The 14,870-nt window shown below is 37.0% G+C and overlaps 1 protein-coding gene across 4 annotated transcripts in view; it reads left to right on the forward strand.

Moving 5' to 3' along the window:
- The window catches only part of PRKD1 (protein kinase D1), a 335,903-nt gene that overhangs the window by 234,341 nt on the left and 86,692 nt on the right, over nucleotides 1-14,870 (forward strand). For all 4 annotated transcript variants that reach the window (XM_021099185.2, XM_021099186.2, XM_084969046.1 and 1 more), the window contains exons 3-4: nucleotides 7,762-7,893; nucleotides 9,305-9,465. In XM_021099185.2, coding sequence (XP_020954844.1) covers nucleotides 7,762-7,893; nucleotides 9,305-9,465 — 293 coding nt within the window. The remainder of the gene's footprint in view (nucleotides 1-7,761; nucleotides 7,894-9,304; nucleotides 9,466-14,870) is intronic.

The raw sequence follows: 14,870 nt of genomic DNA on the forward strand, positions 1-14,870 counted from the left end.
TACCTGGGGCTCAGTAGCATGCAAATGATTTATTGTAATTTCTGAGCTATCTGTGTCATCATGGTCAATTTGTTGGAGTCATTCTTTTTTTTTTTTTTGCCTTTTCTAGGGCTGTACCCGTGGCATATGGGGGTTCCCAGGCTAGGGGTCTAATTGGAGCTGTAGTCACTGGCCTATGCCAGAGCCACACCAATGTGGGGATCCGAGCCGCATCTGCGACCTCCACCACAGCTCATGGCAATGCCAGATCCTTAACCCACTGAGCAAGGCCAGGGATTGAACCCGCAACCTCATGGTTCGTAGTCAGATCTGTTAACCACTGAGGCACGATGGGAACCTTTGGAGTCATTCTTGATATCTGTTCTGACAATGTACCAGTGATGATGAAGTGACAAGAACCCACAAAATATACCACATCTTCTTAATCCATTCATTTGTCAATGGACATGTAGGTTGTTTGTTTTCATGTCTTGGCTATTGCGAATAGTGCTTCAGTGAACATATGGGTGCTTGTATCTTTTACAAGTTTAATCGGAATAAATGCCCAAGGGTGGGATTGCTGGATCACATGGTAGTTCTATATTTAGTTTTCTGAGGTACCTCCATACTGTTTCCCATAGTAGTTGTACCAATTTACATTCATTCCTACAGTGTAAGAGGGTTCCCTTTTCTCCACACCCCCTCCAGCATTTGTTATTTGTGGACTTGTTAATGGTGGCCACTCTGACAGGTGTGAGGTGGTACCTCATAGCAGTTTTGATTTGCACTTCTCTAACAATCAGTGATGTTGAGCATTTTTTCATGTGCTTGTTGGCCATCTGCATATCTTCTTCAAAGAAATGTCTATTCAGGTCTTTTGCCCAGTTTTCCATTGGGCTGGTGGCTTTTTTGCTGTTGAGTTGTGTATTTTGCTGTTGAGTTGTGTATGTGTATTTTAAAGATTAAGCCCTTGTCAGTTGCATCATTTGATGCATCATTTGAAACTATTTTCTCCCCTTCTGTAAGTTGTCTTTTTGGTTTCTTTTTGGTTTCCTTTGCTATGCAAAAGCTTGTCAGTTGGATTAGATCCCATTGGTTGATTTTTGCTTTGATTTCTGTTGCTTTAGGAGACTGACCTGAGAAAACATCTGTAAGGTAGATGTCAGAGAATGTTTTGCCTATGTGCTCTTCTAAGAGTTTGATGGTGTCTTGTCTTATATTTAAGTATTTCAGCCACTTTAGTTTATTTCTGTGCATGGTGTGAGGGTGTGTTCCAGTTTCATTGATTCACATGCAGCTGTCTGGTTTTCCCAGTGCCACCTGCTGAAAAGACTGTCTTTTTCCCATTTTCTACTCTTGCCCCCTTGGTTGAAGATTAATTGACCATAGGTGTCTGGGTTTATTTCTGGGTTCTCTCTTCTGTTCCACTGGTCTGTCTGTCTGTTTTAGTACCAGGACCACACTGTGTTGATGACTGTGGCTTTGTAATAATGCCTGAAGTCTGGGAGAGTTATGCTTCCTGCTTGGCTTGTGTTCCTCAGGATTGCTTTGGCAATTCTGGGTCTTTTGTGGTTCCATGTAAAATTTTGGGTTGTTTGTTCTAGATTTGTGAACAATGTCATGGGTAACTCGATAGGGATTGCATTGAATCTGTAGATTGCTTTGTGTAGTATGGCCATTAATTTTTCCAATCCAGGAGCATGGACTATCTTTCCATTTCTTTGAATCCTCTTTAATTTCCTTGATTAATGTTTTGTAGTTCTCAGCATAAGTCTTTCACCTCCTTGATCAGATTTATTCCTAGGTATTTAATTTTGGGGGTGCAATATTAAGGCATATATATATATATATATATATATATACCCCAAAATAATGCCATTTGTAGCAACATGGATGGAACTAGAGACTCTCATACTAAGTGAAGTAAGTAAGAAAGAGACAAATACCATATGACATCACTTTTATCTGGAATCTAATATAAAGCACGAGTGACCTTTTCACAGAAAAGAAATGCATGGACTTGGAGAACAGACTTGTGGTTTCCAAGGGGCAGAGAGCGGGATGGACTTGGAATTTGGGGTTAATAGATGCAAGCTATTGCCTTTGGAGTGGATACGCAATGTGATCTTGCTGTATAGCTCAGGAAACTATATCTAGTCAGTTGTGATGGAACATGAGAAAAAGAAAATATGTGTGTGTGTGTGTGTGTGTGTGAGACTGGTTCACCTTGTTATACAGTAGAAAATTGACAGAACACTGCAAACCAACTATAATGGAAAAAAATAAAAATCATCACAATAGAAAAAAGAGAAAACCATAAAAAACCCCACAAAATTATAAAGAAATATGTAGGAGTTCCCATCATTGCTCAGTGGTTAAGGAACCCAGCTAGTGTCCATGAGGATGGGGGTTTGATCCCTGGCCTTGCTCAATGTGTTGATGATACGGCCTTGCTGTGGCTGTGGTGTAGGTCCTCAGCTACAGCTTCGATTTGACCCCTAGCCTGGGAACCTCCATATGCTGCAGGTGCAATTCTAAAAAGACCAAAGAAAAAAATAAAAAGAAAGATCTAGATAATCTTACAAATTACCTATAATTAAATAAAATGAGGCTTTCTAAAAATGTTTCCTCTTTTCATTATCTTATTCTCTGCTTTTCAAAATGCTCTTCATCCTTCTAGATTCTGTTCAGTTATCCCATCTTGATGAAGCTTGCAGTGATAGACCCAGGCAGCCATAGTTACCCTTTCTTTTGTGTTTTCATCCATTTGTATTGTGATTATTAATGGATCTTTTATCCCTGTTTTGTATTTGAACCCTCAGCAACAGACAATATCCCTTGTCACGTTTTTCTATTTGTGATATATATACCATATGTTAGAGGTATATGTATATTACTATATAATAGGTCCTAGATATATTTGTAAAACATAACATTAAACAACTGTATGCTTGAAGGTATTAGGCTTGCTTGACCTACATGAGCTGATCTACGAAAGACGTGAAAATATCGTAAATTTAAATACTTACTTTTAGATCTGTCACCACCAAATAAAAGTCCAGAGGAGTGTTTGAGGTTCAATATAAAAAAATATTTCTAATAATTTGAAATATTGCAATAAACTGATTTGTGAGTAGTTTCTATTCCACTAATGAAAGCTCTCAGGGAACAGAGGATTGTTTATATACATCTATTATGTGTGTGTGGATGAATGATAAGATGTTCAAGTGGATATGATTTCTTATGCAAAGAAACCTTAAAACTGATGAGTATGTGAATTTATGTGGGGACATGGTGTGCAGAAGCTATTTTCAATATCCCAGAGGTTACGAAAAAACAAACTTACCTACAACAAATCTTAATAGTTTTTTAAAGCTTCTTAGTGTTTTGTTTTGAGCCAGACTTATCAATTGAACGACACTGGTTATCATGTAAACACAAAGCTCCAATTGGCTGTTAGTCGTGGGTTACATCTGATATTCATAAAAACTTTAAAACCAGTTATTGTTTCGAGGGGTAGGGATTTCAAAAAATGAAGCCCATGCAGAAAGTATATTGAAAGATTTTTGATCACAAACTGAATTAATTTCACTCTGTACATTATTTCATGGATTCTTTTCTCCCCCCAGTATTTTCTGCATCTCTGAGATAAGGATGCAACTTACAATGGTGGTATATTTAACTGCAGTGTTTTAAATCTTTTCTAATGATGCATAAAATAAAGATGCCATTTATAATCAGCAAAATCTTAATATTCAGAGAATATGGTGATTTGATTTACAGTGGCTGGGAAAGTATGTATAGTTCAGGCATCAGGCCATCTGAATCAAGATCCTGTGTTACCTAGGACAGCTCCTTAATTTTTCTGAGACTGTTTTCTCATCTGGAAAATGGAGATAATAATACCTACTTCTTAGACTGCCTATAAAAAAATGAATGCGATGATACTTGAAATGTGTTAAGCTTTTCTTCTTATATTTGTTCCAACTTGTCAGTGCCAGAACAAGTTAAGGCTTGTCCCAAATTGCCAAAATTACCAGTTAAAAAAATTACTGAGAATCTTGGAAAATGTGACACTATTTTATTTTATTATGCAAATAGTTTTGACCTCCAGAGATTATTTATTTTGCTTTGGAAGCCTCATTTCTTCCGTACTGCTAACCAAACAGTTTATTCCATTTTGTGTAACAATTTATAATGAACCTTAAAAGAACTACTGATTATCTTAGAGTTTTTGGCTCAATTACCTGTTTCAAATGCTCAATGACTAACGAAAGCATGTCATTTTCTCTTCTCCTGCACAGTGGAATATAACAATAGACTGTGAATAGAGCAAATCAAAGAGGCACAAATACCAGTATAAGGGGCTCATTGTGTTTAGTTTGTAGTCCTGTCATATGGTTTTAATTTAGGTCATCTGATTGATTAGGACATACTGACAGATAGCACATTGTCCTCTCTTAGAATCTCTAGACACTTTAATATTCCTATTCTTATCTGTCCATTTTGATTCCAAATCTTAAGTGAAAATGGAATTACAGCATTCACTTTGTTTTCCTGTGCTAAGTGATTATCTCTGAAGTGCAATTTTGTGATTAGGCAAGATGGCATGCATACACTCAGCTAATGCTGATTTCCCCCAGGGTGCAGAACAGGTAAATTCATAATGAATGGATGTTGTGCTTTGATTTCAAATGCATGTGAAACCTCACCACACTTGGTAGTTTTATTTTAAAAATGTATTTAATTATTCTAAAATTAACAGGAGAATATTAAAATTGAACTTTAGAAAATGGCATTTAAACATAAGTCAAGAGTGCTAACTGCTTATGAATGTTAATCCCCTTCAGAAAGTGAAAAAACAAATGTACCTGACATAGACTGGGTGAGGGAGATCCACTGAAAATCTTCTTTTTAATTATATTCTTTCTGATTAATTAAAAAAAGAAATCTGAATGCATCTAGGTATTACTATTGACACATTCTAACATTCCTTATTTTGAAAACTACTGTAATTATTCACCTAATTGCTATCATGGTATTGTCATAGTTGTTTGGTCCTGAGGGGTGACATTTGCTGGGGGTGGGGGGAGTGGGGGAGAGAGGGAGGGGAGAAGTTGGGAATTAATGGTTCACACACAATATTTTCTTTAAGTGTTTTCCTTGATGTTTTAAAACAAATTTGTCCATGAGGATTCAACATTTACAAATTGGACACATTTTGGCCAAATTACAAAAGTAGATAATTGGTACCCAAACCACACCTTTGTATTGATTTACTTAGAATACACATTGACTTATTATCATAAATCTTGAAGTGAGAAACATAACAAGACAATTTCCCAATCTTACTTCAGTTGAATCCTTTTTATAAGGAATATCTAATCAGAACTCTACATAGGCAGTGCTCTATCAGGTTAGTCAGCTATAGTTCTTTGCTTAGTTCCTTCTTCCCATACTTCAATCTCTCAGCCTACTGTCCAGTATACAATAAGAGCTCAATAACTCTTAGTCTTATTATTATTATCTTTCCATAGAGTAAAAACAGTACCTTTAGCAAATCGACAGTTGATTTTCAGTAATAAAGCACATTAATTTGGAATAAAGTACTTTTATTCCAGGTTCAAGGGAAAACCAACCCATTAAATTTTTTAATCTCCTTTCATGGTCCAGATATATGTTCTATGAACTATCAGTAGTGTTCTTTCTGGTTGAAATGATTCACTTTCCTGCATGTTCTGTTGTCACTTGCCCTGAGGGATGGGATACCCTCAAAGTTGTCCTCATAATTTTAGACACCTTTCCAGCAGAGATGGATTGCCTACAGTTTCAAGGTTCACTCTTTCCCACCTTGCGTATTTTTAACATGGTTAAGCACTTCATAAATGCATTCAACGGGCAATTAGCTTGCTCTATACCTGTTATCCAAGGCGCCATCAGGAAAACTACAGGTGTTTATTTCCCACACCATGGGGCTGTTGGATATAACTCTTTGGACAGAGTTAGAAAAGATAAGATGCAGAGCTCTCTCTGTGGCGTAATGGGATAGGTGATGTCTTAGGAGCGCTGGGACGTGGGTTTGATCCCCAGCCCAGCACAGTGGGTTAAAGATCCCAGCATTGTTGTGCCTGCAGCTTCGTTCAAGACTGAGGCTCAGATCTGGTCCCTGGCCTGGGAGCTCCATGTGCCACAGGGTGGACAGAAAAAAAAGATGCAACATTGGTATGATGAAAAGGACAGTAGTTTGGGGACAAAACACTTGTGGGTTGTAGTCTTAGTTCTAGTCAGTCACAGGACAAATTTTGTAGCTTCTTTGAACTTTAGAAGTCTTAGTTATTGCAGAATTGTTTCTTTGTTTTTATCTCTTTCCTGCTGGTCTGGTAGACTCTATAAAGATGTCTTACTTATCTTTATCTCTTTAGCCCTGGCATGATGCCATTGACAACCTTGAAAAGGTTTTAAGAAGTATTTGTTGAAAAAAATAAGGCAAGAAGACAAACAGGAGGAAGAGAAAGGAAGGCATAATAGAAGGATGTATTTAGGGTCTGAGTTTTTCCCAACATTCTCTTTGCATAAAATGTTATGAAATCTGAGTTCCATTGTGGTTCAGCAGGTTAACAACCCAACATAGCTACATAGATGCAGGTTCAATCTCTGGCCTTGCTCAGTAGGTTAAGGATCTGGCATTGCCACAGGCAGCAGCCTAGTTTGCAGATGCTGCTCTGATCTGATGTTGCCGTGGCTTGGCATAGGCTTCAGCAGTAGCTCTGATTCGACCCCTAGGCTGGGAACTTCCATATGCTGCACATGTGACCCTAAAAAGAAAAAAACAGTTAAACAAACAAAACCTTGTGAAGCACACATAATTCTGTTCTAGGATTAATGGAAGTTTAAACTTTAAGAGTTAAGAGAAGTCATGATTAGTGAAGTCACTCTTTTATGTATGGGAAACTGAGGCTCTGGATAATAAAGTGGTAATGGCCAAGCCTCATCCAGCTCTTCTCACTGGAAGGTCAGCCCTCTCTGGACTATTCTGGGCAGACTCAGCATCAGGCTCTGTGTACAAACAGGTCTAGAAAGATACAGCTATACCCATTAGAATCTGGGGAAGAAGAGTGGTCTTTCACGTTCAATTTTCTATACTTGCTATTTCTTGATTTAAGCAATGCCCAAAAAAGTGTAAAGTACATTTATAACATAATAAAAATATCATGTGGAAAAGTATAATTTTTAAAAATAATGAATTTCAATACTTTGTATAAATACCATATAGAATAAGTAACAAAAAAGTACCCTGCAGCATGAGTATGATTTGCTAACATATATTTCTCAGAGTAGACTGAGCTTCACCAGTTTGTGTATTAAATCCCTGTTTGGCATGTTGGTGAAGAGGCTGCTTGGTTATTTTTAGGTCAAGATTTAAACGCTTGGTTAAATTGCCTAGTTCAGACAACTCTGTCTCCCTAAGAAGAGGTAAAGTATTTTAAAGTTAACATCCCGTACATATAAATTGGGTTGAGTTCTCCTTTCATCCATGCTTTCTCCTAGTGGTTTGGCTATTTTTGAAATAGCCTGAGACTTTGGCAAGCAGGAAGATGAGAGAGGTTGCTGTGCTACCACCTGTGAAGCTGTGGTTGGGAAGAGTCAAGCAGTGTTGTATCTTGTCTTTCCTGACGTTGCCCAAAGTTATATCCATACTTGTATGTTAGTTACCTTGCATACTAATTACCTACACATCAGGGTCTTCATTCAGCTTACTTTTCAATGTTGCTATTTTCACAGCTTCTGCCACCTTTGAAGACTTCCAGATTCGTCCACACACTCTCTTTGTTCATTCGTACAGAGCCCCAGCTTTCTGTGATCACTGTGGAGAAATGCTGTGGGGGCTGGTGCGTCAAGGCCTTAAATGTGAAGGTAAGGTGTTTCCTTCCCCACATGCTGGAGTTATCTGCTTATGTTGTGCCCTCCACTGCTATGCCTTCTTTCCCTCAGCTGTCTTCCAGGGATCTGGGGAGTGCATGGATTCTGTTCTTTTCCTTTTTTACGTTTCCTGTCTTTAATGTATTAGCTCTGTTCTGGAAAACCAGATATTCCTGTCTTTTCCCCTATGCCGTTTGGATATGTTTCTCTCCTATATGGTATTGGTTATTTTGGCAAGAGACCAAACATAAAATTTGCATCATAAACCAAAACGTGGAATAATGGGTATTCAATAAATGTTTGTTGGCATGAGCTGAGATTCAAGAGGTTAATCAAACCATTCAAGGTTGCTCAGCTCTAGAGTAGAAGGCTGGCACTTGTACTGGCTTTCTACGTCAAGATCATGGTTTTCTTGTTTGATTTTTGTTTTTCAGTCATCCTCTACAGGTTGAACTCCTTGAACATAGTTTCTGGTACACTATGATATCATCTTAAAAACTTACCAACAATTCAAGTTTTTAGAACACTGATGTAATCTTAAAAACTGACCAAATCATACCCTGCTCTTTTTTGATTAAGGGGTGGGGCAGTGTCGGATAAAACTGTTTGAACTTTGACCCCCTCAAAAAATGCTTTTATGATGAAACCCATAAATAAAATAAGGATAATTTTTGAATTTCTGTCTGTAAAAATGTAAGTTAGGAGACAGTGAGGTAGAGAAAGCCTGCCTAAAGTGTGGTTTTGTGAAAATTTGTCTGGCCTGCTGCGTTACATATGGGGAAATTCCAAACAGCAAGACTTTGTAAGGTAACTATGAACAATAGAAATATTGAAAGAAAAATGATGCTTTCCTAATTTTCTACCATGTGGAAACCAGAATGTGAAGTATTTTACATATGTTCTTAATGATTGTACAAGGTAATTATTAACCCCATTTTCTAGACATGAAAACTAAGGTGAAGTAATTTATGCAAGGCCGAGTGGACAAACAAGTTGTGGAGCCATGATCTAAATCAATGTAGTTCAAAAGTTGTGATGCATTATGATTAATTTTCCCTCCATATCCACTCGCAGTAGAACTTGTGGCAGCTAAAAAAAGCTTAGGTCATCTCTGGAATATTGTTTCTAGACCCTCAAAGCCCAAGTCCATTATGTTAGAAACTATTTTAAAAAATGATAACCAGGATAGTTGCTGCATTCATCCAATAAAGTCAGATTTTAAAACCCAGCTTATTGACACATTGGGCAAAGAAATCAGAAAAAGCTCAAAAGAAAGCTTAAAATTTCAAACAGCCTCAAGAAAAATGGAAGTGTAGTACAATTTTTGAAAATTCATAATTTACAACTTCTAGAATAGCTTTTAATTCATGGTTGAACAAAAGTCATTTTTACTTTCTCTTTGCAGGATGCGGTCTGAATTACCACAAGAGATGTGCATTTAAAATTCCCAACAATTGCAGTGGCGTGAGACGGAGAAGGCTCTCGAATGTTTCCCTCACTGGGCTCAGCACTGTCCGCACGGCATCTGCCGAGCTCTCCACCAGTGCACCTGATGAGCCCCTTCTGGTATGTCCTTTTCTTTATCCATTTCGGTAGGACAGTATGATAATGGTGTCAATCCAAGACAGTGTCCTGGGAAGGAGGATAGAGCCAGGGTGCTAATGACTGTGTTTCTGTAGGGTTTGTGCTTTAAATTGGTCAATGCTTCAATAAATGTCCAACAGCTTTGCTTTTATCTGTGAGCTTATAAAATATGGAGATTTCATCATTATCTTGGAGCCATGGCAGCACTGTCACGTGTGATTGTTGTACAGCATAGTTTGTCAAAATTTGGAAACCAGAGATAAAAGATGCTCTTCTCTGAAGATTATTAGCATACTTTGTGGCATAGCTGACTTTTATTTTGGGAGGAAGTTTGAAATTTGCCCATATGAAAATATGAAAGTCTTTTTTTTCTTTTTTTAAGAGCCACATCTGCAGCATATGGAGATCCTGGCTAGGGGTCAAATTGGAGCCATGGCCGCTGGTCTGCACCACAGCCACAACCACCAGGTCTGAGCCACATCTGCAACCTATACCACAGCTTGCAGCAACACTGGATCCTTAACCCAATGAGTGAGGCCAGAGATCAAACCTGAATCCTCATGGATACTAGTCAGGTTCTTAACCTGCTGAGCCATACTGGGAACTCTGAAAACATGAAAGTCTTTTAATTGCTTGGCATCAATGGCATACCTACCGCATATTGTCAGAGTGACGCTGATGGACAAATACCATGAGAAAAAAAAGCCCTTAAAACTTTAAATATTTTCATTAGCTCTAAAATATATATCTATGGATATGGCTGAAATATTTTTCTTGAAGTTAAATTTGGAAAATTGTGATACTTATGTGCCTTTTTAAAATGAGTGTTATTCTGAAATAAGCCAGTGGTGTGAGCTTAAATTTCCTATAATTACTCCATCTGCTAATGGATATAACAAAGTTCTTTACAATTTAATTACTTTAAAAAAAAGAGAGAAAAAATTAAAAATTATGAAACATTTAGGTCAAATAAATCCATGGAGAGAAGAAGGACAGTACATTTTAAAGACATCTCTAAAAAGTTGCATTAATTGCTTGTTTGGAAACTATTTCATTATGATCTTTATATTGTTTAAATTTTGTTACCACATAAACCATGCATAAAACTCAAATGAATGCTTATTTTAATAAACAGGAAAAATCCATACTCTATGTTTCTTTGACTTTCTTTTGGAAGTTTCTTGTGTTTCCATGAATAAACCTGTTAGGGGGAGGCATGCATTAACTCCCACCAATAACTAGAAGAATATATTATATTTTGATGACTATTCAAAATGCATTGTGTGATTATAAATCTATAAAGTTATATTAATTAGAATCAGTGACATTCTTCTTGAAAGGTGTTTAAATCAAAATCCATTTACTTTTTGAAATAACCCTCATATTACCTTCCCAACTCTGCAGTTTATGGATTTTGTTTGAATTTTTATAAGTAGTGATTATGGAAGTTACAGAAGTGACTCTTGTTTTTATATAGTCATCGAGAGTCATACTATTTACAGGATAGACAATGTAAAACAAGTTTAAGAAACAAAATTATAGGAGTTCCTGTTGTGGCTCAGTGGAAATGAATCTTACTAGCATCCATGAGGATGTAGGTTCAACCCCTGGCCTTGCTCAGTGGGTTAAGGATCCTGTGTTGCCATGAGCTGTGGTGTAGGTCTCAGACACAGCTTGAATCTGACATTGCTATGGCTCTGGTATAGGCTGGTGGCTACAGCTCTGATTCAACCCCTAGCCTGGGAACCTCCACGTGCTGCGGGTGTGGCCCTAAAAAAAGCCAAAAAAAAAAAAAAAAGAGAGAGAGAGAGAAAGAAACACAATTGTAAATTAATGTGTATTGTTGTAGTTTTATGAGGAAAAAAGTTTCAAAAATTAACATCTAATACGAAATCTAAAGTCCTAAAGTTATTCATCATTAGAAGAGTTTAGAATGTAGATATTTAATGCTAAAGATTCTTCTTTTGCAATTTCCCCTTGTGGCTCAGCAGTATCGAGCCTGACTAGTATCCATGAGGATGTGGGTTTGATCCCTGGCCTCTCTCAGTGGGTTAAGGATCCGGCGTTGCTGTGAGCTGTGGCGTAGGTTGGAGATGCAGCTCGGATCCCAAATTGCTGTGGCTATGGCGGAGGCCGGCAGCTACAGCTTTGATTCTACCCCTAGTTTAGGAATTTCCATATGCTGCATGCGTAGCCCTAAAAGGGAAAAAAAAAATTCTTGTCTTAAAATGATCAATTTTTTATAATACACACATATACACATGTATGTATACACACGTATATATATATATACTTCAAAACATCACATATATATCACTTACATTTCATAAGTATAATTAAATTATTATATACATGCATATTTGTATAGATGTAAGTATATAATTTATATATACATTTAATTTAGGTAACTAGTCTTTAATGCAGGTTTTTCTGTTTTTCAATCAAATTATTTAATTGCTTTATTTAATCAAATTACATAATTGTTTAATTATTCAAATTACTTGATTACAAGCTATATTGTACATCAGATGTTGTAATTCATTAGTGCTTTACTGCTGAATGGAATTTTTTGTAATAGAATACTTAAAAATATGATTAAATATATTTTAAAAATCAGATTTTAACTATATCTGTCAAGAATGTTTGTAGAAGTTTGATCAAATTAGATATTTATGAGGTGAGAAAATATTGGGACCACAAAATACTTTGCAAAATATTATTTTAAACTTTCATAATCTTGTATAAAATGCCCTGTGGGTAACCTTTTAATGAAAAATGGCTTTGGAAATAATGTTTGTGGCACACTGGCTCTCAAAATCATGTTTTACATTCATCCAAGCCCTTTGTGCCTCTGCGGGGTGCTTGGGTATCTCCCTTGGCATGCTTGGAGGGCAGCAGATATGTGTCTTTATCCCTGGACAAATGATAAAGGCCAGTAACTGTAGTTTAAAAGTTATAGTGGATGCTGGAGTTACCACTGTGGCACAGTGGGTTAAGAATCTGACTGCAGTGACTCAACTTTGATCCCCAGCCCAGTGCAATGGGTTAAAGGATCTGGCATTGCTTCTGCTGTGGTGTAGGTCACAGCTGTGGCTCACATTCAGTACCTGGCCCAGGAACTTCCATATACTGTGGGTGTGGCCATTTAAGAAAAAAAAAAAAAAGTTATAGTGAATGCATAATCAAGGGTAATCTTATAGTAATGATAGTATAATATTTTAGTCCCCTACAATAAAGAATGTTTTCCATTCCTGAAGAGAATGATGGCCCGGATAAAGATGGCTTGGCTAATTAATGCCACTAGACTACCCAATAGCAAGTTTGCCATAAATATAGATTTTCTCCCAAATGTAAGAAAACGATTTTTCTCTTCCATACCTGATCGCCTATTTTGACTATAAAATCACCATTTCACATTTAGATTAAAATATTGGTAATTCTATTAATTTAACCATTTCTGGAACATAACTTGAATCTTGGCTATCTATAATAATGCTAAGATAGGAGAAAATGTATAACAACATAGATCTTATGACAAGCTTTATCAACTTCAGCAGAAAACTGTATTATTATCCCTACTATGATGCAGTCCATTCTTAAGAAAATCCAGGAGTTTCCATTGTGGCTCAGCAGTATCAAACTCAAAGAGTATCCATTAGGATGCTGGTTCCATCCATGGCCCCACTCAGTGGGTTAAGAATCTGGCATTTCCCTGAGCTGTGGTGTAGGTTGCTGATGCAGCTTGGATCCCACATTGCTGTGGCGGTAGCATAGGCCAGCAGCTGCGGTTCCAATTTGACCCCTATCCTGGGAACTTTCATCTGCCACAGGTGCAGCCCTTAAAAAAAAAAAAAAAAAAGAAAAAGAAAAGAAAAGAGAAAAAGAAAATCCAAAATGTGGTAAGTGTGGTCGATTTATGGCATAACAGCTCTTCAAAAATGTATATCTTTTTGTACATCATCACTTGTATTAGAAGAATCAAGAAAAACTCAGTAGGTATTTAAGGAGGTTATGCAAATACTTTGTTCATTATATATACTTATTAAGATTATGTTAGTTTTATAAATTCATAAACAGTTGCAGAATATTAAATGATCCTGTAATTTCTCTATGACTCTCATCTTTTTAAAAAAATTGCAGATGTTCTTGTGATATCTGGGAAAAGTTAAAGCCATTTTAAACCACATTATGCAAGGCTTAGTCTTTGGCAAACATTTAATAATCTGTTCCAGAACTTCTCCTCCTATCTATGAAGAAGCTTGTATCAAATCATCTCTCCTACAAGGGACAGTTACAATAGCTGAATCAAATATAATAGAACAGAACAAAACAATATTTGAAGGTACCCAAGAGAAACCAAGGCAATCAGGATTTGAGGGACTGATGTCTTAGAAATAAGGAAATTCACAAAAAAGGTCATTGCACAGGACAGCCCCTGAACAAAGAAGTACCCAGCTTAGGAAGTTCCCATTGTGGTGCAGCAGAGACCAATCCGACTAGTATCCATAGGAATACTGTGTTGATCCCTGGCCTCAGTGGGTGGGATAAGGATCAGCATTGCCCTGAGCTGTGGTATGGGTCACAGATGCAGCTCAAATCTGATGTCGTTGTGGCTGTAGTGTAGGCTGGCAGGTGTAGCTCCGATTCGATGACCCCTAGCCTGGGAACTTCCATATGCTGTGAGTGCAGCCCTAAAAAGGAGAAAGAAGAAGAAAAAAAAAAAAAAAAAAAAGCACAAACAAACAAAAAAAACAAGTACCCAGCTTAAAATGTCAGTAGTGCTGAGTTTGAGAACTCCTGATGTAGAAAAAATTGAGAGAATTTCCAAACATATAAAGCCACAGTTAAGACAATGTGGTATTACACAGGAACTGAAAAACACACCAATGAAACTGAATAGAAAAGTCCAGACCAACTAATTTATGGCAAGGATACCACTGCTGTAAGAGGATAGATGTATTTAAATTTCCTCCATGTCTTTTCATGGCTTGACAGCTCATTTCTTTTTAGTGTGAAATAACATTCCATTGTCTAGATGTTCACACTTCATTTATCCATTCTCCTGACAAAGAACATCTTGGTTGCTTCCAAATTTGGGCAGTTATGAATAAGGCTACTATAAACATTCATGTACAGGATTTCGTATAGCCAAAAATTTTCAACTCTTTTGAGTAAGTATCAAGGAGTGTAATTTCTGGATCATATGGGAAGATTATGTTTTGTCAGAAGTCACCAAATTGTCTTCCAAAGTGATTGTACCATTTTGCTATTTCCCAAGAACAATCAATGAGAGTTCCTGTTGCTGCACATCCTTTTCTGTATTTGGTGGTGTCAGTGTTCAGGATTTTGGCCATTCTGATAGGTGTGTAATGGTTTCTTGTTGTTTT

The sequence above is a fragment of the Sus scrofa genome, chromosome 7 (genome assembly GCF_054392235.1).
Source record: "Sus scrofa isolate SSC_HxYL_T2T_F1_AM1 chromosome 7, Sscrofa_HxYL_maternal_Yorkshire_Landrace_v2.0, whole genome shotgun sequence".
Classification (NCBI taxonomy): Eukaryota; Metazoa; Chordata; class Mammalia; order Artiodactyla; family Suidae; genus Sus; species Sus scrofa.